At 48.5% G+C, this 24,999-nt stretch overlaps 7 protein-coding genes across 7 annotated transcripts; 5 read left to right on the forward strand and 2 right to left on the reverse strand.

The window, feature by feature from the left end:
• Positions 1 to 280: 280 nt before the first annotated feature.
• Pdw03_7724 (NADH:ubiquinone oxidoreductase, ASHI subunit) lies at positions 281 to 1,020 on the reverse strand (the record flags this gene model as incomplete). The annotated part of the gene is made up of 4 exons (XM_014677393.1): positions 281 to 307; positions 373 to 684; positions 752 to 874; positions 943 to 1,020. The coding sequence occupies 4 exons, from the start codon at positions 1,018 to 1,020 to the stop codon at positions 281 to 283; spliced, it is 540 nt and encodes a 179-aa protein (XP_014532879.1).
• Positions 1,021 to 1,338: 318 nt separating this feature from the next.
• Positions 1,339 to 6,279, forward strand: Pdw03_7725 (Helicase swr1; the record flags this gene model as incomplete). Its single annotated transcript, XM_014677394.1, has 1 exon — positions 1,339 to 6,279. The coding sequence occupies one exon, from the start codon at positions 1,339 to 1,341 to the stop codon at positions 6,277 to 6,279; it is 4,941 nt and encodes a 1,646-aa protein (XP_014532880.1).
• A 3,125-nt stretch (positions 6,280 to 9,404) lies between these two features.
• On the forward strand, positions 9,405 to 10,572 carry Pdw03_7726 (Clr5 domain; the record flags this gene model as incomplete). The annotated part of the gene is made up of 2 exons (XM_014677395.1): positions 9,405 to 9,532; positions 9,609 to 10,572. 2 exons carry the CDS (start codon positions 9,405 to 9,407, stop codon positions 10,570 to 10,572), a joined length of 1,092 nt encoding a protein of 363 aa, XP_014532881.1.
• A 567-nt stretch (positions 10,573 to 11,139) lies between these two features.
• Positions 11,140 to 12,222, forward strand: Pdw03_7727 (Polyketide synthase, enoylreductase; the record flags this gene model as incomplete). The annotated part of the gene is made up of 2 exons (XM_014677396.1): positions 11,140 to 11,172; positions 11,230 to 12,222. The coding sequence occupies 2 exons, from the start codon at positions 11,140 to 11,142 to the stop codon at positions 12,220 to 12,222; spliced, it is 1,026 nt and encodes a 341-aa protein (XP_014532882.1).
• Positions 12,223 to 13,267: 1,045 nt separating this feature from the next.
• On the forward strand, positions 13,268 to 13,706 carry Pdw03_7728 (uncharacterized protein; the record flags this gene model as incomplete). Its single annotated transcript, XM_066101751.1, has 2 exons — positions 13,268 to 13,466; positions 13,525 to 13,706. The coding sequence occupies 2 exons, from the start codon at positions 13,268 to 13,270 to the stop codon at positions 13,704 to 13,706; spliced, it is 381 nt and encodes a 126-aa protein (XP_065956834.1).
• A 2,678-nt stretch (positions 13,707 to 16,384) lies between these two features.
• On the reverse strand, positions 16,385 to 19,093 carry Pdw03_7729 (uncharacterized protein; the record flags this gene model as incomplete). The annotated part of the gene is made up of 5 exons (XM_066101752.1): positions 16,385 to 17,268; positions 17,320 to 17,844; positions 17,899 to 18,345; positions 18,391 to 18,952; positions 19,004 to 19,093. 5 exons carry the CDS (start codon positions 19,091 to 19,093, stop codon positions 16,385 to 16,387), a joined length of 2,508 nt encoding a protein of 835 aa, XP_065956835.1.
• Positions 19,094 to 19,783: 690 nt separating this feature from the next.
• Pdw03_7730 (SPRY domain-containing protein C285.10c) lies at positions 19,784 to 20,740 on the forward strand (the record flags this gene model as incomplete). The annotated part of the gene is made up of 1 exon (XM_014677398.1): positions 19,784 to 20,740. One exon carries the CDS (start codon positions 19,784 to 19,786, stop codon positions 20,738 to 20,740), a length of 957 nt encoding a protein of 318 aa, XP_014532884.1.
• Between the last annotated feature and the right edge of the window lie 4,259 nt (positions 20,741 to 24,999).

The raw sequence follows: 24,999 nt of genomic DNA on the forward strand, positions 1-24,999 counted from the left end.
AAGGTATCCGAAAGACAACTAGAAAGACAACCCAAAAGGACATTGTAGAGTTATCTCAAAATACAACGTTCCATATTATCAAACGGATTAGTGCAAGATATTGGCACATGCGATAAACATAAGAGTGGTTTTAATCCAAATTCATTCCGAGCATACGATCGGGCTTTTTCGGGCTTTGATGAAACACGGAACTGGTGAGTCGACCACCAATCCCCGAAGACGCCGAAGATAGAAAGTCGTACTGGTATTTACACAAACAAAAAGAGAGACCAGATGTGAATCACAACTTGTCGCCGGACTTGTGAGCCTAAAGCAAATAGTTAGCTCTTTGCCCTTTTGAGACATTCAGTTAACATAATGCCCAGAACATACCGGCAAAGCATTGGGGCCGCCCAACTCCTTCTCCAGACCATCGACATATGCCTTTGGAACACTCGGCTTGTCAGGGTAGTTGAGGCTGACAATTCCAACCAGGCCAAGGAAAGCAACGACGAAGCAGCCGAGGTGGAAGAAACCCTTGCCGGCCGTGACGTGGGTATATTGCTCGGGACTGAAGACACCGAGGATTTCGTTATCCTCGTGCACAGGCTCACCAAAGTTGCGCTTCTCTTGCGCATCCCACCAGCCACCGTGAGGGTCTCTGTGTGCCCGCTTCACTGCGGGAGGGTTGGGGTAATTGTTGTTCTATCTCGGGGGTTAGATCCCGGATACCAAGTAGGGAGACGGCATCTGTGCCATGCGGATTCTATACCTGTAGAGCCTCATCAACAGTAGCAGCACGGAGAGCTGGGATCTGGGAGAAAGATGCGCGAGGAGCGATGGCTCGGGCGGCAACCTGGGGCAGGCGCCGGGACAAGATCCGTTGAGACAGCATCTAGGAGTACTTGAAGTTTAGAAAGGCCGGGGAGTTATCAAATATAAGATGGAGCAAAAGACACTCACAATTGTGCTGAAAGACAAGCAGCAAATAAGTTGTGAAAGGAAGGCAAGAGAGCCAATTGGGTGGAGGGGGTTGAACATCGATGATGAACGGATGGAGGTTTGCGGAATGTTGTGGCCTGAGGCAACCAGTCACAAGACTTCAGGCATCCACGCGGCGCGACCAGGTCATTGCTCGCCCGAAGGAAAAAAACCACTCTCCACGTATTCTCATCATCTCCGTTGTTTTTTCGTCCCCATTCACGCTACAGGGCCGATAAGCATGTCAAACTTCGTGTAGTATCTCTACTCGATATTCCCTATTTGTTGATGCTAAAATCTTCCATTTCAACTGCGTCATTGTTGGGATAACTGGGGTCACCTGCCGCCAACGGCCCCTGTCGTCTGCGGCTACAAGTCATGCAAAACGGCACCTCCAACGGCCCATCACCCCAGGATGAACGTGTAACGCCTGTATCTGATTTGACACCCCTCAGCGGGTCTTTAATCGAAAGCTCATCGGATTCTGCCCCGCACGAGCCAATTCCTTCCAAGCCGAAAGACGTCGAAGCTGCTCATCAACCGGAAGAACCCCCATCGAAGAAACGAAGACTCACAGATTCCTCCTCGTCGCAACGTTCCACTCCTAGACCACCATCCCCGCCTTGGAAAAAGGCTGGCTTTGAGGGACCCACATCGTTCTTCTCTGAAGGCAAGCGTAGGTCTTCGCGGACAAATGCCGTCCCAATCGAGCTTCAACCTGGGTCGGACAAGAGACACACGCGGGGGGCTCAGAGTAAGAATGTTGGCAAGTCTGCTCGTGATGGGAGCAAGCCAGCTACATCCTCGCCGCTATCAGTAACGCAGTCACGCGCCGACGTCAATGGGAAACTGGGTGGAAAGGTCACTGCCAATGGATCGCCCAGAGCGCCATCGCGCGCGAGCGCCAACAAGCCGCCGCGTATCTCACAGACTTCAGCACCAAAACCAAGTTATTCGCGCACCAAATCTCGCAGCTCGGCTACCCTTCCTCGCCTTTCTAGTACCAACGTGAACGGTACTAGTTCTCGCTCGCTGCGCGATCGCCCATTCCTTTCGAATCTATCACATGAGGTCGACAGAGCTTCAGATGATACCAGCGTGGATGACAGGGAACTCGAACAAAGGTCGTTGAAAATTCCAAAACTGCGCATTAAATTGAACAAGCCTGTCCTTCCTATTCGACACCCCGGTCACATACCGCAGCGGAAATTTACATCTTTCAGAGAATGGGTATACCAAAACGACACTGCGAATATATTGTCAGAGGATGAGGCCGCGGTTGAGGCACGCAAACGGCTCGAAGTTGTGACTGCCGCTGAGCCCGGTGGACCGTTGAGCGCGCAAGTTTGCTCGGCATACATAACGGAACAGCAAGAGGAACCTCCCCCACAATACTCGCATCAGGATCACTTGGTTTCCCATGCGCTCTATTTCCAGAAACTCCTCGATAAAGAACACAAACGCCACCGGCAAACAGCCAAATTATTTGCGCAGTGGTGTGCTGACGCTTACCGGAAATGCCACAAGAACCCCGAAGACATTCTCCGTGAGCAGCAGGAGGAGATGCGTGGGAAACGCAAGCAGCTATCAAAGGATCTTCAGAAGATGTTCGACTTGACCCGTGCTGACATTGATCGGGTCCGCCTAGCACGTTGGGAAGAAGAGCGGAAGATGGAAGACCAGCAGGCTCTTGATCGCGCTATCAAAAAGTCTACTATGCTCTTTGAGAAGCGTCGATCGGAGATTTTGGGTGAATTGCCCAGTGATGCTCCGGTGACAAGTGATGATGAGGATAATGCATCGGGCTTCTCTTCTGGCCTAGACGAAGAAGACGAGAGTAACATGTCAGAATCTGAGTCTGGAACCGACGACGAAACCAATGTGGACGATGATGCCACATTGACCGCGGAAGAGCTCCGGCGGAAGTACGCCAACTTACCGGCTGAGGACTATACCGACCGGACTTCTATAGCCTCGGGCAGCACGGCAATGACCAACCCCAACGAATCGTTGAACCCCGAAGCTGTTCTAGATGGCCTCGATTCAAACGCTATCCTCGAAGATACTCAGCTAGATGACGTTGATTCAGTGTTGATGGATGATAGTGATGCCTCCACAGACATGGATGATGATATGGGTGATAGTGACGAAGACGAAGAAGATTTAAGTGACGAGGAGTCAGATGAGGATGATGAGACCAGATCTGGCTTGCTGGGTTTCTTCTCGAAGAATGAAACTCCTGTGCTAGAAGATGGCGAACAAGCTTCAGCTGTTGGCCATGAACAAGACATTGATAGTAAATCGGCATCTGGGGGTGAAGATGACGTTGATTTCGAAGATCAAGATGAAGTTTCTCTCGTGCCAATTAGACCAATGACCAGCGAGGGCACTTCAACGGAAGGCACACCTTTCTATATCGCCAATGCTTCTGAAACCTCTCCTGCCACTGGAGGAGAAACACCTGCCATTGACACCCCGATGGAAGAAGAGCTTGCCAAAGTCGAAGCTGAGGATGCCGCCACTGCTGCCCCCGCGGATGACAATGATCACCCCCAGCCTATGGAGTTAGATCACGTTCATGACGGCCGACTGAGCGGGGAGATGTCTAGTGAGCCATCGCCGGGAACCTTTGCAACCAAGCCATCCGAGCCTGAGTCGGTCTCATCGCTTGAACCTACAATCGAAAAGGCATTGCAAATAAGCCACTCACCTGCCCCGGGCTTACAGACACCCATTCCACACATCCTGCGTGGCACACTACGTGAATATCAACACTACGGATTAGACTGGCTTGCGGGTCTCTATAAGAACCATATCAATGGTATCCTGGCAGATGAGATGGGTCTGGGCAAAACCATTCAAACCATTGCCCTTCTTGCCCATCTTGCTGTGGAGCATGGTATCTGGGGGCCTCATTTGGTTGTTGTCCCCACAAGTGTCATGCTCAACTGGGAAATGGAGTTCAAAAAATGGTGCCCGGGGTTCAAGATCATGACTTACTACGGCAACCAAGAAGAACGCAAACAGAAACGCCGAGGCTGGACAGATGACAACGCCTGGAACGTGTTGATTACATCGTATCAACTTGTTTTGCAGGACCAAATGTCTCTCAAGCGAAAGGACTGGCACTACATGATTCTTGACGAAGCACACAACATAAAGAACTTTCGCTCACAGCGGTGGCAAGCCCTTCTTACGTTCAAGTCCCGTGCCAGGCTTCTCCTAACGGGTACACCACTCCAGAACAACCTCACAGAACTGTGGTCTCTTCTGTTCTTCTTGATGCCTTCTGATGGTACTAACGGTGGCGTTGATGGGTTTGCTGATTTAAAGGATTTCTCTGAATGGTTTCGGCGCCCTGTTGAACAAATTCTGGAACACGGCAGGGAAACTATGGACGAAGAGGCCAAGGGTGTTGTCACCAAACTTCACACTGTTCTCCGCCCGTATCTTCTTCGTCGACTGAAGGCCGATGTCGAGAAGCAAATGCCTGGCAAGTACGAACATGTGGTTTATTGTAGGCTATCGAAGCGTCAACGATATCTCTACGACGGCTTCATGTCGATGGCCCAGACCAAGGAGACGCTCGCGTCCGGAAACTTCCTCTCCATCATCCACTGTCTGATGCAACTCCGTAAAGTGTGTAACCACCCCGATCTCTTTGAAACCAGACAAATCTCCACCTCTTTTGCAATGCCGCGGTCTGTGGCTATGGATTTCAATCTCAAAGAATCCCTCGTTCGACGACGACTTCTCTTTGAACATCCACTCACTAAGATCGACTTCGATTTCCTCAACCTTGCACCCGTGTCACGGGAAGACATCTCACGACGGCTGGCCGACGATAGTATCCGGCTGATGGCTATTGGCCCGTTCAAGTCTCTTCGGGAACGCCAGTACAACCGAACCAATTGGGAGATGGAGTTTGATGGGTCCAATATGCAGACCGTCTTAGAGTCATTGGAGAATGCATGTCGCAAGAGGCGAATGGCGGAATTGGAGCGGTGTCTCTACTTCGAGTCCAAGCGGCACGGCCGTCGGCCCATATACGGTTGCAGCCTTGTTGAATTCCTTCGGGCCGGGACCAAGGAACACGCGCTATCCAATGCACCGCTGCGGAAGCGCTCAATGGCCGACTGGTTGTCAAGCCGGTCATCTGTCCTCGCGTCGATAATTCTGACCGTTGAGGAACGGGCGCTTGAGATGCATGGCTATGTCCAGAGATTCGCCTGCGTCACCCCCGCTGCCGTCGCCGCGGGCATGAACGAAGCCGCCCTGACCCCCGTCGAGACCCGGCTTTTGACGAATAATCGCCCAAATCCGCCTTACGATCCTTTTCACGAAGCACGGATGCGTCTTTCTATTGCATTCCCGGATAAGAGATTGCTTCAATACGACTGTGGCAAACTGCAGCGCCTTGACAAACTCCTACGTGACCTCAAAGCTGGTGGTCATCGAGCCTTGATCTTCACTCAAATGACCAAGATGCTCGATATCCTCGAACAGTTCCTCAATATCCATGGCCATCGCTATCTCCGACTCGACGGAACAACGAAAGTCGAGTCCCGGCAGATGCTCACGGAACGATTCAATAGCGACCCCCGCATCCTCGCTTTCATCCTATCGAGTCGATCTGGTGGTCTCGGCATCAATCTCACGGGCGCCGACACGGTCATCTTCTACGATCTAGACTGGAACCCAGCCATGGACAAGCAATGTCAGGATCGCTGCCACCGCATCGGTCAAACACGGGACGTTCACATCTACCGCTTCGTATCCGAGTATACCATTGAATCCAACATCCTCCGCAAAGCTAACCAGAAGCGCATGCTCGACGATGTCATCATCCAAGAAGGCGAGTTCACCACAGACTACTTCACCAAGCTAAACGCGCAAGAGATAGCCGAACCCGACGAGCGTGACGGGCAAGACGAAGCAAGTGCTGCCATGGACCGAGTCCTTGGTAACCGCGTTGGCGGCGGAACCCGGGTCTTCGAAGCTGCCGAGGACAAGGAGGATCTGGATGCGGCAAAGAACGCTCAGAAAGAACAGGAGCATGCCGACGATGGCGACTTCGAGGAGCACAGCACTTCGCACGGAACACCGGCCCAGGTTGGAACACCCTTGGTGGAAGACACCGAGCCGGTTCCGCTGCAGGTGTCTGACCCCGATGCAGAATTGCAGCCTGGTCACATTGATGACTATCTTTTGCGCTTCATGGAGTGGAATATGAGGGATGAACCCCTGGTTCTGCCAGCGGATAAAAGTAAGAAGAAGTCCAAGAAGGGCAAGGAGCACCATCTCAAGAGGCGTCGCTAGAGCCATTGCGAGATCAATGCCTTTCCTCCTTTTAACTCCACTCTTGTTTCAAGTTTCAATATTCCCCTCAAAATTCCCATCACGAAGTCATCCTGTTTTCTCCCGGCTTGTAATAGTCTCTGTGTATAATCTATAGGCGTTGAAGATGTTAAAATGTTTATCGTCTTTTTTCCTCCTCTCTTTTGATTAGCTGTCTTGATTACTTTCAACTCTTCTCTTATGCTCTACTCTTTTTTTTTCCCTATCTCCTTCCTCCTGTTAATTCTTTCAGCATCAATAGACTCTCACCAAGGCAAAACTAAATATTCTCAAATTCAATAGTCTATTTCCCGGAGATTAAACTTGACTAGACAGGTGGATCGGAATCCATCCCAGGTTGGCATAGGCAGATCCTTTTACTCCAACTGTCGGACCCTTGGATCTGGGAGGCTATAGAGATTTAGTTCTTTATACTCCGTACGGAGTAGATTAATATCAATAGTGTGAAAACCGCGGGATTGTCCTTTGTTGTATGGAGCACGGAGTGCATACGAAATAGATTGCAGTGGAGTCAGGAAAGGGGGATACATCGCATACTCGGTAGTCATTAGTGAGCACTGTTTCTAGGCTGTACCTCGGAACGTGTTAGTATGGTAAGGTTGAATGTGAAGAGAGTAAAATATTTACATAACATCTAGAGAAAGAGGAAGAGAACCAAGGCCAATTCTCTCGGCCTTCATCTCCTATTCTCCTTTCCGATATCCTCGAAGAGTCCAATGAGGGCTCCCCCCCCTGCCAATTCTTATTTGCCTCCTCGGTATGGGTTCCCCGAAGGATAATAATTGAACGAGAGCGACCGCGTGGTTGAAGAAATAATGGGGACGGCCTGGGCCATGAGGACGTAGGAAGTGGAGCCTCATTCTGCAGTCATGCCTCGGATACGACTGGGATACGCATATTTCTCTGCACATGAGCTCAAGGGAAAGAGTGGGGGATACTGAGATTGTTGCCGAGTATTCACCGACATCGACGTTTTGACTTTTTGGAGTCGGGGCTCCACCAATCTTCTCTCCAAATCCCCCTCGAACTCGGACGGAAAAATTACATGTCCAACATGGGAAGTTAGGGCTTTCGCAGAGAGATTCCGTACTCTATTAAGCTTTGAAAAGTGCCTCGTTGGAGGTGCAGCAGATCCATGGTGATCCGGGGGATCTCGATGCGATTTACAACTGAATTGATAGATCACTGTTTGCCGGATTAAGTGGATGTTTTGAACTGTCGATTGAGATAGATGGCATTTCGCTATTGGACCGGAAAGGAGAACCCAGAAAAAGAAAAGAGGACAAGGTCCCGAACAGATATTTCAAATGACATTTCTTTGTATCGGGCGGCTGTAAACACGTCAAAAGGGATCTCCCTTTTAGTATGGAGGCGCGCGGGTGAACAAATGCCGAGGCGCTATGTGTTGGATCCAGTCTCACGGCCTCCTTTTAGGAACCCCGGGATTGGAGATGTTGTAAAACAAAGAGAGGGTTTCTCGTATCCGGCCAATGGCATACAAATCCAGAGACTATCGGCATTTCTCCAGATTTTCATTCCCGAAGTGGCGGATGGGACGGGATAAGAGTTTCTCACCCATGGAGGTCCTATAGAGGTGAAGATATCCAGTCCTGGAGATTCAACAGCCGAAGATGGACATCTGCAGTTCGCGAGATGTGACATATGCAGGCCGAAGAACGCAAGCGATGATTGGCACTCGTGGGCGCTTTTCATGCAGTGTCGGGCACGTGCATTTTTGGTAGATCTACATGTCTCTCATATTTTTTCTCATGTTGATAGAGGTGATGGTACGACTAGTGTGAGAAATCCCGTTTAAAGGGAGAAAGAAACTCAGCTTGTCACCAACGTGGAGTTCAAAAATCCACTATTGAGGACCCGGGCAGATCTTCGCCGATCAATTTGCCAGATCGACTGGCACTCGCACGAACTGGTACTCCACGGGCGTGACACCCATTGGTGTGAGTCAAGAGGCTTTACACTAGTTCTGACACCATGTGCCTTAGCGGGTTCACCTCCAGCCGTAAAAAAAAAAAAAAAAAAATTTAGTGCCTTGGGGGTCTGGGGAATAGGCACCGCTGTTTCCCAAGTCATGGCCCGTTCGGATAGTGTTGGAATCTGAGCGTAGAATATATACTTCGGGATTGGATTTGCACACGGTTATTTCCATAACCACAAAAATTTTGTGGTTCTCAACGGCTCTGCTTTTGGATAGACGTCCGATGCAAAACCATTGGAACCGTCAGTACCGTCCATTGAGGATCCCGAGGTGGCGGTGATCGGCGGCCATGAGGCCTACAAGATAAGACGCCATCCGCGGGTGAGAGGAGGGCTTATCTAGTTTGGAGTAGGACCGGACCGTATTGGGATAAAACTGGGGCTTCAGCCGGGCCCCAATGCACAGTAAATCACTCCTGGGGAACTATAGGCCGTGTGTCTTCGCATGACCGCTGTGCTGGGATTTCCCCCGATTTCTGTCGGACTGAATCAGGGTAATGGAGTCAACATGGGATATAGACCTGGATATCTTCTCGATAGGTCAAATGCAAGCAAGAGAACAGTGAACACCCGTACACCGCAGGGAGCGAGATGATCAATCGAATTCCGATATTCGCTTTGTTCAAACGCGCCAAGCTCTCAACTGGGGATAGTAAGACCTAGCAGATGAGCTGTTCCGCTTGGATGATGTGATCCACTTGAAGTGATGACATCGCCCTGATCGTCGAGACCTGTAACCAATGAAGGTTACTCTGTGAATCTCGTTGATGATCGCCGCGTGCTGGAAGCCACGGACGCTAATGCCCAATGGATCCCCAAGGGATAGATTGGGTGAGGGTTCCATAATGACAGAACCAAGACAATGGAAATGTGGAGGTGAAGTGGGCAGTGGGTGATGTTGAGAGGTTAGACGTGTGGCCCTAACAAACCAACTTTTCATGTTTTATTTCTTTCCCCATTCCTTCTCCGTACTTTCCTACATATAATCGTCTCGCCCGTTTCCTGTCTTATTTTTTGTTGATCACCTTGATATTCATACTATCCCTCCCCCCCCCCCCCCTTTTTTCACTCAATTGGACTGTGCGTCAATAATGAAGACTTCCATCTCGTCCGATGTATGGGAGAAGAAGAAGGCGTTGATCTCCAAGTTATATATGGAAGAAGAATGGCCCTTGAAGCAGGTTATCAAGCAGATACGTACCGATGATTTCAATCCCAGGTGAGGATTTTCATGTTCACATCCATTCCATGTCCGATACCGGACCCTATCAAGGACTATGACCTAACCTCTCCAGCGAAACCCAACTACGAAGCAGACTGAAGAAATGGCGAGTGACCAAGCCATCCCGTCAGACTCGAAAGAAGAGTCTGGCTTCAGCTTCTGGAGGAGATCCAGACTCAGATAAGGATACGAAGCGCACGGCATCCATCCAAAGACCACTGCCATCAATACCAACAAGTGAGACACCAACAACCCGCCATGAGTGGCCCATGATACGATCCAGCTACGGACATTCATCCACCCTTCACCATCCTGTCCCAGATCAGGACCGAAAATGGAGCTCTCCTATGATCCAACAACTCACCCCAAGCCCCTCCGGCGAGCACACCCCCATCCCAGACCGCACACCAGCCGTCTCTTATTCTGACCCCAGTCCAACAACAACGTCTTTCGACCAGAGCCACACCTCCCCAGTCGGCGAGGGTTCCCTGCTAAACACAACCCCTGCCGTGGCCTCATCCTACCCAGCCTACCCACTCTCACCCGAATCGTGCCTCCCGAGCCCAGGCACGGCAACGACCCCCGGCGGCATTGGCTGGTCACCCCGCACCGTTTCAGTAGACTACGGCCTCAACCCATCTCAGTGGTACTCACTACCCTTTGAAGCTATCACTCCCCCAGCCGTCCCCCAGTCCACGGCTGCTCCAATGGCCCCTTCAATGAACGGCTACCTCCCTCAAGCCCAGCTCTACCGTCCCCAATACCATCACCACTACGAGATACCTGATTACACCCATGGTTATGATGCCAAGAACTGGAAGCGCGCTATGTCATTGCAGTATGATATGGCTGGTCATCTGGCTGCCCGGCCCGAGCACGATAGGAAGCATATACTCGCACACACACAGCTTCATGTCCAGCCGCATCCTATGGCATCACCCCCGCATACCCAACTCGATGGGCCTCATTGTGCTCCGATCATGCCGTATATGGGCTATGATAATTATGCGCAGAAGCCTCCGGGAGTTGGATACTAAGTGGTAGCCTGCACTGGCGCTCTTGGTCTGTTAAAAACCTGTGATACCTGGTTGCATTGTTACCTTGATACCTTGATACCTTTTGTGTAATATGGGTGGTTTGTTTGGGTTTGGGGGAGTTCGGATGAAAAAGAAACCATGTATATTGATACCTATGGATTAATTGACGATACTAAATCATGTGTATCTCCACTTTTTCCTACTTGTGTATGGAAAAGGTATCTGTACAGTTTGAAGTTCTTTACCTCGTTCATCTAGAAAAGACATCATCGGAATTTCGTGTAATGCCCCAAATCTTGAGCTAAGCACATCGGATTGTTAAAGACGTGCGTTGTCAACGATGATTTACATCAATATCAAATATAGAAATGTACAAATAGACACATTGCTCTACAAATGCCAAGACCCAATCAGTTACCCGAAAAGGGACCTCGGTATCTCACGGGAAAAACCCCATGTCTCAGCCCTTCCAGAGCTCATTTTGTTTGAATCTCTTCCCTTCTATCTCTCCACTCAAATTTAGAACCTTTCATCTCAATCTCAATCTACATCCCCACTACCGCCAAAATGCGTGCCGTCCAAGTTAGCGAATACGTCCAAGTATCTATAACCAACCCCCAAACTTCAACCCCAACATAAACCAACCACTCCTTACAGGGACCCCTAGATTTAAAAGTAACAACAGTTCCAACCCCAACCCCAGAAGCGGATAAATACCTCATCAAAATACACTTCGCCGGCACAAACTTTTTCGACATCCTCCAAATCCAAGGCAAATACCAAAACCAACCACCGCTCCCCTGGATCGGTGGCGCCGAATTCGCGGGTACAATCACCGCCGTGCCCACCTTCGCAAACACCCGCTACAAACTCGGTGATCGTGTCTTCGGCGCTACACAAGGAGCCTACGCAACACACGTCCTAGCCGCAGAGCAAACCCTCCTCCCTGTGCCGGAGGGGTGGAGCTTCGAAGATGCCGCAGGGCTGTTTGTCACGGCGCCGACATCATATGGCGGTCTTGTTCAGCGTGCTGGCGTGAAGGCCGGGGACTGGGTTCTTGTTCATGCTGCTGCGGGTGGAGTCGGACTTGCTGCTGTGCAGATTGCCAAGGCTATGGGGGCGACTGTCGTTGCTACTGCAGGAACTGAGAGGAAGAGGGAGATTGCCAAGGGTTTCGGAGCGGACTATGTGGTAGACTATACGGATAATGCGTGGCCGGAGGTTGTGAAGGGGATTTGCAAGCAGAACAGGAAGGGAAATGGGGCTGCTGGGGTGGACATTGTTTATGATCCTGTTGGGATGATTGAGATGAGTTTGAAGTGTGTGGCATGGAATGCACGGTTGTTGGTTGTCGGGTTTGCGGCAGGGAACATAGAGAAGGTTGCGCTTAATCGGGTGCTGTTGAAGAATGTGAGTATTGTTGGCTTGCATTGGGGGCAGTATGCCAAGTTCGAGACAGAGACTGTTGGTGAGGTTTGGCAGGGGATCTTTGACCTTGTTAAGCAGGGGAAGTTCAAGGGGACCGCATTCAAGGATGAGAGCTTTGTTGGATTGGAGAGTGTGCCCAGGGCTTTGCAGGCGTTGGGTGGGAGGGAGACTTGGGGCAAGGTTGTTGTGAACATTGTTGGTGACGCGAAGAGCAAGTTGTAGCCTATGAAGACAGATAAAAATGTGTGAAAGTAATATAATCGATTCGATATAAACTGAAAGATGTAGATGCGCAAGGAGTCATGCTCTCGTAGACAAAGTGAAATCCCCGAAGGGAAAGACTCGAGCAAGTATAACATGAACTATGAAGGCCCTTTGATTGCTCTGGCAACTTTTGTTTTTCAAAGATGAGCAAAAGCACCCGAAGGTACCCAGCTCGCAATCCAGCTCCAGTCGGTCACGGCCACAAGACGTAGCGCTGTGGTGACTGTTCTCCAGAAGGAGAGCCCTTGAGTATGTCCAAATGGACTGGGACAGCTGGATTGATGAGTTGCGGATGTCAGAACGTGTCTAAAGTTTGATATATACCTGCGATTCGGTTAGTGTAGAGTTCTGTATTCATAGGCACCATAAATCAGAATAACATTAAATTCCAAGGAAAGGTCTGAGTGTCCAGAGAGTGTCGCAGAGAAGCGTAAAAAAAAATGTTGAGGAAAAGAAGAAAAAAAGTGGGAAAAAGTGGCGATGACTCAGCATGTCTATACCGCCCAACTTCCGCCATGCATGGGGTAGATCGCCCAGTTGTGCTCCATCAAGGCTTTTTGTCTTGTATTCAACTTGGCTAAAGACGCGATGTGTACTAGCAAAAGACAGTGATGCACACGAGCTAGCATAGCTCTTTTAAAAATGATCATTTCACATTGCAAGATATGCAGACAATAACATATAGCCAAATTACGTCTGGATAGCGCTCTATAATCAGGTATTTTCTATCCATTTTTCTAATAGTCTTTCTGATTCTTTTTGCACCGTGGACTTGTCGTGGAACATTTTACATTGCCATTGACGAGAGGGTTGTCTCTGTTAGCGTTAGATATGGGGTTCGTGCTATTGGGTTTCCACTTATCAGCAGGCAGTCCAACCCCCAATACGTCAGCAGCTATCTCCATGGACCTGGTGGTATGAGATGGTAACGCGCTGACTCTGAATGGGCTTGCGGGAATCCGTGAGGTTAGTCTTCAACCTGTTGGTCGAACCTTTTGCTCAAATGTGCTACATTACTTGTCTAGCTCCATGCCTCGGCTTTTCAGGCCATCGGGGTGTTCAAGCCGATGTGACGGACCAGATTGGCACCTTCATGTCCACTTTCGCCTTTCAGCCTCCAGATTTGTCGCTCCTCCAGAAGAACATCTTTGATGCTACAGCGTTGACCTTTAGCTTTGGCACTTCTAAGTTGTTCAATATCGGTATGTTACTACTTCTAGCCCCCAACCCAACAGTATGCGAGATCTAATGTTTACCCAGCCTTTAAGCAAATGGAGAATGTAAATGCCAAAGCCATTATAGCGGGTATTATGGGATCGATCTTTGGTATAGCCCACTTCTTCTTACAAGGCAATAACAAAAGGGAAGGAGCTATAGGCGAAGTTATAAATAACATTAACCTCAACGGTACGAGCAAGGATGCGACGGCGACAATACTCTAAATGCTAAAGCGACTTCTGGTTGTAAACTCATGGCATCATGACCTCGCGGCCATGGTGATCTAAAAATTCACAAGGAACTTCCACTTTCTTCTTCTTCTTCTCAGCCCTCTCGACCACCATCACTTCGCAGCTCCCATATCATTATACTATGGGAAATTCCCAGATCTCAGATTTGAGATCTGGCCTCTGATTGGTCGAGATATTTGCCGGTCACAGACCAGCCCTAACCCAGTCATGTGACTAGTAAATGGTGGGTGGGATAAAATTGACATTAGGCAAGAGTTTCCATTACGGTGTGGTAACTCAACACCCGAAGGGGGTGGGGTAACTTGGCGAGGACCGGGTATAGCATAGTTAGCTACTAATATAGTATAATTACTAATGTAGCTACAGGCCCTTCCGTAGGCCTTATTCAAAGCGGATTAGATTTGTCTCCGCTTCGCTCAGCAAATCATTACCCGTACGCGTATCCGCCCCCGGCGGTCGCTTACGGGTGACTGGTATTACTGTGACGATCTGGGAGGATTTCTGCCGGAAGTTTCCGTCTTGACGAGGTTTGTATTGTTTGATTGTTGGATCGTGACAGGACCCCATTAAAGGTTCCTGTCTCGCAGGTTTCTTTCTTTCTTTCTTTCTTTCTTTCTTTCTTTCTTCTTCTTTCTCTGTACTTAGTATTCTCGTTGAAATGCACTCTTTTGTTCAAAGAACTGGCTGGTAACAATTACTAGATAGGAGTCCCTTAGCTATTAGGAAGTAATAACCGCTACTAAGGGGGGTATTAGCTTTGCTCTACATAGCCCATTTATAAATCTTCTTAGCCAACTTAATCTCCCTTAGTATCCTCTGATATAGGGTTTCGTAGGCGCCATCATAGATTTTTATATTAATCTCAAAATCTTATAGAGTTCCGCCAGCGAAACTTCGATTAAGGACAAGCTATTACTTCTCATTTATAGGAAAGAAGGGAGAGGACCGGACCCTACTCCTTATCCCTATTTCTAGAGCTATCCCTAGAAAGCTGCTTAGTTGTTCAAGTTACTTTTAGACTGCGACATCGCCCGTCCATGGGCACTAGGAAGTGTCCACGGCTCGTGGGCCTTTTGAAATCTGACGCCCATCGCCCACTGTTATGCAAAAACAATGCAAAAATCACCTTATTAGGCTATTTATGTACATAATTAGTTCTTGGAAGTATCCACTTTGCCAAGAGTGCCCGCATATGTCTTGGCGACGCTAAAAGTGTCTCCACTTTAATGGGCGTTGTCGCAGTCTAGTTATTTCAAACTAATAGCGCTATAGCTTTTTTAATAATTTCTATTCGCTAGTTAAGTTTTTTGAGTCCCTGTTGTTTTATCACAGACAAACTATGTGCGCTACTATATATGTTGGTCCTGGGCATGTCAGAGCTCTCGCTCTGATATAATGATCTTTTGGCGCCGAGCGGAAGAATGTGCGCCCAGGCATATCTTCACATATATTTTTTCTATAAAATACGATTTATTCCCCTTCGGAATGTTAAGTTTATGCTACTGTATAGATTGACTAAATTAAATTATAAATATCTTACCTATCCCCTTATTTTTCGTAGTATTTGGTGTTACGCACTGCCTAACTGGTCACAGTTATGTTAGAAGCTTTCCTGGTTATACTTGCCTGTGCTGGTCCTCCAACGTCAATGATCTGTCTCTCAACCGAGCTGTTGCTGCGCACAGTCTTATTCCAGCCTAAGTCCTTTTGAGGGTATCAGGGAACGATGCCAGGTAGAGCGCCGAGCAGATCTATACCGCAGTATTGGTCTGTTCGTTGGTGTTGTCAAGTGATAATATAGTAAGTGAGTCAACAAGGTCGTAAGGTAAACACAAGTAACAATGTATGATTGAAGACGAAGAACTAAACTAAGTACATGAGAGAGTGTCCTTATATATCCTTCGCTTCCTGGGGTCGCCAGTGCTCCTGGGGTATATCCTACCCCCGGGGTAGATCGACCCCTCTGAGTATATCCTACCCCGTGCAGGGATATACTCCTCCTGTGATCACGTGGTTGCTTGATTGGCTCTCGGTGGCCCATCTGTGTACCCGGTGGGTCACCACTGATTGGTGACGGGTAGGTCCGTAACATTTGGTACCTCCCTAGCACCGTAAGCGAGCTCGTTTATTGCGCTATCTAAAGTAGTTACGTGGGGTTTTAGTGGTATTTAGAAACTTAGTTTTAGGGGGCGAATCCGGGTTTCTTCTACTACTAGCGATAACTATCCTTTAACGCCTATTAAATGGACCTAAGGATAGAGCCGGAAGTCAGAAGTTTTGTGAACAAATTTTGAGAGCCTCACGGCCCTTGGTTGGCGAGATATAACAAAAATTAGATATGGGCAAAAGGAGTTGTTCATTTACATGGCGGATGTTTAATCACATCCTCTTTCATTGAAGAGCTAGTTTCAAGTAAATTCGTGTTTCGATTCACATACATTTGATTCAATTACTCTATGGGAAACTGTCGGTAAGATAGCCCAAAGATCGTAACCATCACGGACAGGTGTAGAAATCCCAAACACACAAGACATGGAAATGAGAAGACAGGGGAAAAGAAGAAAATCATAAAATCATGGTAATCGTTCAGATCATATGTAGCTTTCAAATGTTTTCAATAAGTGTTATCAATGCCTTGATGCCCCTCACACTCAATGATGACGCTCACGCATCTCAACAACAGTGGTCCAACCCTCACAGCAAGATCGGCTCATGTTGTGGCCACACCAGCAACAGGTCACCTTGCGAGGTAGAAGAGGTGCAGGCCGTAGATCGGGTATGCCATGGGTAGGATGGGGAGCTGGGAACTGGCCGAACGGCAGCGATCGTGATCCTGTTAACTTGCGCATACCATTGTCGGGTTGCTTCTTTGAGCGGGACCCTCCCAGTTTGGAATCTGAGCCTAGACGCTCGGGGCAGGCGAGACGCGCATAGACTTCGGAGGGTAGATCGTGCCAGTACTTGCAGCGGCAACAGATGACGAAGATCTTGGCGATGGTTTGTGGGCTGTGGGCTGCTTTTGCTTTTTGGGATCTTCTTTTGAGAATGCTCATTGAAACTGGTCGGCTTTGGGTGCTGCTGGGTTGGGTGCTGGGTTGCATGCCGGGATGAATGCCAGACTGAGTGCCAGGTTGGGAGCTAGGTTGATAGCCGTACTGTATGCCGCGACAAGTATCGGGATGAGAGCCAGGCTGTTGGATAAGCTGAAAGACAGGCTGGTTGCTGAGTTGGGTGCTGGGTTGAATGAGTGGGCTAACGGGGGCTTCCTGTACGACTGGCACTTCAACGGCAGAGATCGAGGGAGTGGTATCCACGCGAGTCAGCGGGTTGCGACTGAATCCAGGAGATTCAGGTGCATCTTCGTCAGCAGTGTCATAATTAGAATGACCGTCATGGGAGGAGGTGTGTGAGGGAGTGCGGCTATGTCCACGTATGAACCCTCCAGGTCCTCCAACAACGGGGACATTTCCAGGGAGCTCGGTGGAAGTCCGAGAAGCTCGACGGGGAGATCTCGCAGGAACAGTGTGACTGCCATCTGAAAGGTCTTTAGATGTTCGATTGTTTTTCTCGCTGGGCGAAACACTACCTGTATGGAATGGAGATCTGACGGCTACCTGGAAAGGAGACGCCGGGATGTCTTTGAGCGTATCGGTTGACGTGGTTGGCATTCTCCGAATCTCAAGACTCCGTCTATCGCTCTTAACTGGGATCTGGGGCAGTTCAATCGACTGTGGGGTTTCTTGAAAGTTTTCCTTGAAACGACTTGAAGTTCTTTTGGGGGTGTGTGATGAAGCAATAGGCAATCGGCTTCTTCCCCGATCCTCGAGATGAAATTGAGCGGGGGATTGTAGTGGTTGGGATGGGTTCCCATGGTCAAGGTCTTGTGGTCTTGGAATCTTGGAATCATTCTGAGACGATTCATCCGTGTTTGTAGGACTCAGCGCAAGGGGGGACGACTTGTATGCTCGCGGGAAGGGATCCACTCGGCTCTTTCTAGCAAGTATTAGTGCTGGGTTGAGTGGTGGTGGATACGGCCTGGCACTGGATGGAATGGATGGATTGTCTGAAATTTCTGGAGGTGTTAACTCCTGCAACTGACGAGCCGTGGTAACTTGGGCGGGCAAATCAGGATGACCGAACGAGTGGAAGTTAGGCTGGCTCATACTTTGCGACGTTGGCATGCTCGTAGCCCTGACAGAACGGTCATGGCCAGTCACACGATCAAGAGAATTATCCACCGCAGGCAGACTCTTCCTGTCATGCTTCAGAGCTGCGGAAAACAAGTCCCTATCTAGATCGGCCGAGGCTGCTAGTGTCTCGCCGGTTCGAGCACCATTTCCAATCTTGGACCGACTACCGTTGGGGATTTGCTCCGACACTGACTGGCTAGCCTCGCGTCCATCCTTTGTCTTCCAGGCTTCAGCCATCTTCCAGTTCTCACGAAGATCATCAGACTTTGCCGAGGCGTGCAAACGGTTGTGCTGGGTTGGGTTGGATATTTTGTGCGAGGCGGATAGATTTAATGCGGTGCCATGCTTGGACTGTAGCTCTCGGGTGATGGCCGTTCCAAACCTTTCCGGTAGAGTTAAAGGCAGAGAGGGTGGGATTGTATCTGTCCTAAGCTGGCTGAACTCGGGAGACGGAAAGTCTTGCTCACTCGATTTGGAGTTCCGGCGTGATCGCCGGAATAGTGAGGACAGGCCACTTGACGATCTCGAACGCTCTGCATTTGCACTGGAGCTTCTACTTGAGCTGCTCACGGGTTGTTTCTTGGTCAGACGGCGAGAAGACCTTTCATGGACTCCGAGGTCGGCCTTGGATTGGGCATCCTCAAGCGCTAGCAACCGCTTCCCGAGTTCCTTTCTCTCGAGTTCCAGGCGCTTCGTGACACGCTTTTCCTTTTTTTGGGGTTGGTCCCAAGTTGGCGATTTGCAGATTTTATCTACATCTTCGTTGGGACGGCTGGGTGAGGGTATCATTTGTTGGGTCGGAGTATCATTTTCCATGGAGGCCCTGTTTGCGACTGATAGACTTGATCCAGGTGTACCGGTCGAGGGCAAACGTGAGTTAGAGTAGTAAGAGACCGAGCTAGGCCCGGTCTCATCGTACAAAGAGTGCCTCGCATGGGAAGTATTGTCGGTTGCCGCCTCATGTGCGAGAGCTTCGCGGGCGAGAAAGGGAACTGGAGGGACAAATTGGCCATTTTGACTTTGCCTTTTCTTGAAGGGGTCAAATGAAGTTCCTCCACTTTTTTATTGTGGTTCACTTACATCCATGGATTTGCTAAAGACGCGGTGGATGTGGCCCGAGATGGATGATCGTCGGGCCCTGCGGGGCGGATCGGTGGAGATGGCCTCCATTGGAGTTGAGTTTAAGCGAATGTCTGACATGAAAAGAAGCGAGTGACATTGAATTGGGAAGTCCAGAGATCGAGGGTTCGTGGATGAGGTGTGAGAAGTAAGTCGTAAGTCGTAAGTCGCAAGTCAAGTAGAAAAACAAAAACGAGGGACCAAGGCCCAAGGCCAAAGGAAAAAATCTACAAAGAGAAAAGAGAAAAAAAAAAGGAAGGAAAAAGGGAATAAGCAGCGTTAAACAGTCGAGAATCGAAGAAATTCCGAATGTGCTGGAATTGGCTGCAGCTAAAACTTCTAGAGCTATTCTTAGAATTGAATTTTTTTTTCTTTCTCATCTGATCTAGAGATTGATGTTGGGATAGATTGGTCAACTTGTAATTTCTATTCAATTAACCTGAAGGTGATAATAATCCAAATGAAAGAAAGAAGAAAAAAATTACAACCAGGAACAAACTCTTTGCTAAGAAACCAGCTTCAGTCCAATTTCAAACTCGATGAATTGTGAAACTGTCAGAGAGAATCCAAAAGTCCAAAGAGTCACACCCCTCTCCGCTTGGCATCAAAAATCCCAACTCTCACCTCTACATCTCCCTAAGAATCTGAAAATCCGACAAGACTCTGCACAATCAGTCTTAAAGCTATTACCTATTACTCGGTAATACAACCCCAGAGAATACAACGCCCAGAAGCTACACAATGTCCAATCACCTCCACAACGATTGCCCGCCAAGCTACGATGCATCACAACAATCTTGGGGGATGTCCGACACTCAGCCACAGACCGATGCTTCAGCCTCAGGCAACCCTCCATATCACAACTGGCAAGAAATAGTCCCAGACACAGCCACATTCCCACCTCCCCCAATCACCGGCTATCTAACCTCAGGCACGGGGAACGCCTCTGAAGATGACGCCCAACGGGCCCATGATTTCTGCGACTCCATACCCCTCTGGCTCCCAACTCAGCCCTCAACTGCTGTCTACCACGACGTTCAGACCTACGATCTTCGACCCGTGCAACCGGCCGAGCTGCGTGGCAATGTCTCGGCTGTTGCGCGTGGCCGCTGGCGTGGACACAGCGTTGACGGGAACGGGGATTGTGTCGTGCTTACCCAATTGCCCATGTACTTCCCTGCTGCGGATTCGCCGTTTGTGCGTGAGCTGAAGAAGACCATCTACTTTGAGATTAAGTTGGTGGCGCTGAGGGCGGGGCCAACACCAGAGGATTGTAGTGGAATCTCGATTGGGTATGCTGCGCAGCCTTATCCGTCGTGGAGATCGCCTGGTTGGGAACGAGGTGGGCTGGGGGTGTTTTCAGATGATGGATGTCGATTTGTGAATGATTCGTTTGGGGGCCGGGATTTTACCACGGTGTTCAAGGTGGGTGAGACGGTTGGGTTGGGAATGGAGTTTGAGCTGCCGGAGAATATTTACAGTGGGGATATAAAGAAGAAGAGATGCAAGGTGCAGATCTTCTTGACGCGGAATGGATGTCGATCTGGGGGTTGGGATCTGCATGAGGAGGTCGATGCGGATTCGGGGGGCGTTGAGGGCTTGGAAGGGGACTATGACCTCTATGGGGCGATTGGGTTGTTCGGTGGCGTCGATTTCGAGTCTTGTTTTGACCCTGCAGGATGGCTATGGAAGCCATGAACGTGTGACATTTGCCATTTTAAGGGCCGGGTCATAGGGCTACCCTTTTTGGGGGCTTTTTTTTTGGAGCTCATGGCTTACTACATGTGATTTTATCGTTTAAGTGGCTTGATAATACGAACCAAAGATCGGGTTGAATATGCGCTCAAATCGGAAACACCCGTCAAACATGGAACATACAACAGCCAACAAATCAACTAGCATCTGTCCTAAAATGGCACAGCCTATTTCAACGGCCAACGCCGAGGCGACATACCCTGCATTGCATAGCATAAACGAGATCCTGCACGTGTATTCTAGAACGATTCTTTTTTTGGAATTTCTTTTTTTTCTCACTTTTCTACAAAATTCCTGGTAACTGCAGTGCATTAGGGACCGGGGGGATGCACAAGGTGCAGTTCCGCTACCACGGCCCTATGTATGAGCAGGTGCATCTCTGCCGCTTTTCCGTATGGTCCTCGATCTATGCTAGCTGCATGAACGGTAGGAAATTGAGTTATTTGACATCAGGATGCGTCGAGGGCATTGCGATCTTTGTCTTTTTGCATGTGTAGATTTTGGCGTTGGGATACGAAGGTTTGGGTTCGAGTTCTTTGTATGCTTAGGTTTCTTCCTACACAGCTATATCCGTATGGCAGTAAAAAATAGAGATAGGATGAGCAAGATAGACATAGATGGTATGAGTGAGGAGAGTCCAGGTGAGGCTAATGCCAATAAATATACCACATGTAGCTAGACTTGACCTCGATAGTCCGTACAGCCAGCATACGGATTACACAGGAGTGATGCGCACGGTAATTGGATAAGCGCTCGGTGCTCGCAATATCTTACGAATCTGCGTTTGTTCATCCGTCTTTACAGTCCATAAGACGCGGTAAACAAGAGCCGCCGTGGCTCAGGCCGGACCGAGAGTTCACATTGATAAAAGCCATAGGGCAAGCCCATTTGATTGCATGACATTGCTGATGTAAATCTGACCGGAGAAGCCGGCTGTGTGTTCTCCCACGTTGAATATTTAACATTACAATACGTAATTTTTGAAATACAAAGCCAGTGGGGAACCGAGTTCGGTGATAATCCCGAGACTACCAGCCACCAAGCCCATAGTGCTGCAGCTAACCCACTAGAGAGCGGCTAAGAATGGCACGGATGTTCCCACCTTGGAGACCAGGAATACCCCGGCCAAGCTCCTATAGGGGAAATATGGCTCGATAGTAGCTCTAGCTATTACGTTTATCTATATATCTTTTCCGGTTGTCTGTTAAATGAGGATGAACCAGGTCAAGTCTATTTTGTTTTTTTTTTGGGTTTTTTTTTGATGTTTTTTGAACTAGCTGAGGGGTAAATCAGAAATCACAATGGGGTTGTGTAGTATTCGATCCACTAAAGTTACGAATCCCCCCCACAGCCGATCTAAAATTACGAATAATAATAATACTCCGTATGCACCTCAAGGTACGGAGCATGTTATAGTTGAACTAGAGCTGAATGGGGTAACGGAATATCATCTCTTGAAATGGGTTTGGCTGAAGGGGAAATGTCTGATCGACTGCATGTCATCGCCCCTTTTTCCCGTGACAGTCGAGGATCCCGTTTAGCCCCCCCACCTGAGCATTTATTTGACAATCCCGGACTCACTTCGGGTCTATGCGTCAACCCACAACCCCCCCCCTCTCCCACTCTTTCACAAATCATAACATGGAAAAGGAAATAGAAATCCGGCCATTCCCGGCTGCCGGTGGAGTTGGAGCGGGTTCAATACATTACGGGGAGTCCGTGCAGCCCGAGATACGCGTCTGTTTCACTCAAGGCATGATCTGGCCACGGCCGGAGACCGTGGTTTAATCTGCACTTTTCAAAGAGTCCTCTTCGGCCGGGAGATTTAGAGAAATACCGCTAAATATACAAGGTACAGAATATGCATATGCAGAGAACCCAGATGGAACTGTTGCAGATAAGAAAAGAGAGAGAGAGAGAGAGAGAGAAACACTCCCATGCATTGCCACTTGTAGAACCCTATGAAAAGAACAGAGGTCTAAGCCATTTCTCAAAAGTACTAGATTGCGAGTTTTAACGATCACGACTAGAGAGATATCCATATTAGGCCTTTTGCAGATCTATTAATTCCATTTTCTCCGGCCGGGCCCCCCTTTCGCTAAGGCTGGAACGCCTTTAGACGCCAAAGCGACACTGGCGCGAAAGTCAGCGGTTGTTATCTGTGAAAGGAAGGAGTTGACTGGTGATGAGAGTGCCAATCTTGATCCTCGTTTCATGGGGGGATGTGTTTGAATTGAGCATATGCTACGGAGTACATATACCTGTTACTTACTTTGTATTGTGGGTGGTGTCTAGCAGCAGTATAGGAGGTAATAGTATAGGGATCATGGGAGATTGGATATTCCATATTAGATATGCCAATATGAGCTATATTCCAATATAATAATAAACTGAGCACGGTCCAGGTTCGCTTTCACTTTCACTTTCACTTTCACTTTCACGTTCACGTTCACGTTCATTCACTTTCCAGTACTCCGTACATAATCGTGACCGGGATATTTACCTTCACGCCACCGAGGCATCTGGTTGCCCTTCGGCATTAAACGCGCAATCAGGCGATCTGTCGACACTCGCTTTCTTTTTCCATTTCGCGAATTTCCTCCATTGCCCCCATGTCCCATTTTCTCATATCGTTACAAGCTCCTAACAATACGGAGTACAAAACTCCCATCTGAGCATACCGGGTATTGCCCCACTGTAAAGATGAACACGCCGTTACACGGGCACCTCAGCGATCGCCACCAGGATTACCCGTTTTTTTTGGTTTTTTTTTTCACTTTATTGTTTTGCATTGCACACAACGTGTAATAAGCATCTGGCTCCAAATTACTTTGGTACACCTAGGCACTTTGTTCTTGTTGATCAATTTCATTTTACAATTTCGTTTTTGAAGGAAATGAAATAAACCCCCCCCCAAAAAAAACCAGAGAGTCTCATTAGCCCGGGTACTTTTGGCGGATCTTCTCTAGACTCCATTCGACTGCGGCCCACGCTAATTAGGAATGGTGTCTTGCCAGAAAGTCGCAATTGTTCCACAAATCACCTTTTTGTCAAAGCTATGGAACATTATCCAACACACTCCTAAGAGACAATAGATGACAATAGCGATATCTCAGATCTGTGTCCAGCTAGGAGTTCCGGTCGTCGCCTCCAATGACAGGTTCTTCGAGTTCCGAGGCAAAAGGCACCGTGCATGATCGGATATGTTCTCCCATTTGCATTGCTTTTGTGTTGCCATTTTGCCGACGATATACAAAGAAAAATAAATACATGGCATGTGTGGATTTCATGGTACCTGGAAACAAAGTACCTTTCGTAGGGTTGCCTTGCTTGGAAGAACCAAACGGCCAGGTATCCAATATGCATCTAACCCAAATGGTTGCCTATTATTATCCACGATCTTATGTTTTGGATCTTATTCTTACTGTAGACCAGGTAAATCACTAAACGAGTTAGTTTCATTAAAAAGGAAACCCCCCCCCCCCCCCCCCCCCCCCCCAAAAAAAAGCAAGAAAGGTACATGCATATGTTCCCCACAGGGTGAACATGTTGAGCATGCTGATCAAGCTGATCAAGCTGAACTTTCAGTTGATTGTGAATATTGACATCAGTAGACTCTGATGTATTCCACATGACATAGAAGACTATGTATTAACATCTCGAGGTATGTAAAATACGTAAAACAATACTCTGCATGGGCCTCCAAATTCCCCTCTCCACTCATAGACGGCCTCTAGATCCAGGGTCTCTGACGCACGAGGCAAAAACTACCTGCAGCACACTCAAAACGACAACCAAGACTGGGGCATAGCTTTTTTAGTTCGACTTTATTATTTATTTTTGTAGCATTTTAGGATTTTTTTAGGAAATTCGTTTTTGGATCTTTTGGATCAAAAATTATTCTACATTATCCTATTTATTTTGTTTAGTTCATCGCATGTGCTGCCGTTCTTTCCTACTTTAATCTCTCCATCCCTCAATCAAAGTACTCAACTCTTTTTCTTTTTTTCTTCTTCTATTTTCCTTTTGAACTGAAGGAAGCATTGTCTCCTTGACATTCGTTAAGACTTGGTTTGACTAAGCCTATAAAGGCAATTGACCACACCTGGTCAATAGGTAGAGCGCGTTGAATGCCTTATACCTCTTTCAAAAAGAGAATCATCCAAAAACTGGTTAGGCTTACGTCGGGCCAGTCAAGTTTC

The sequence above is a fragment of the Penicillium digitatum genome, chromosome 3, assembly GCF_016767815.1.
Source record: "Penicillium digitatum chromosome 3, complete sequence".
Taxonomy (NCBI): domain Eukaryota; kingdom Fungi; phylum Ascomycota; class Eurotiomycetes; order Eurotiales; family Aspergillaceae; genus Penicillium; species Penicillium digitatum.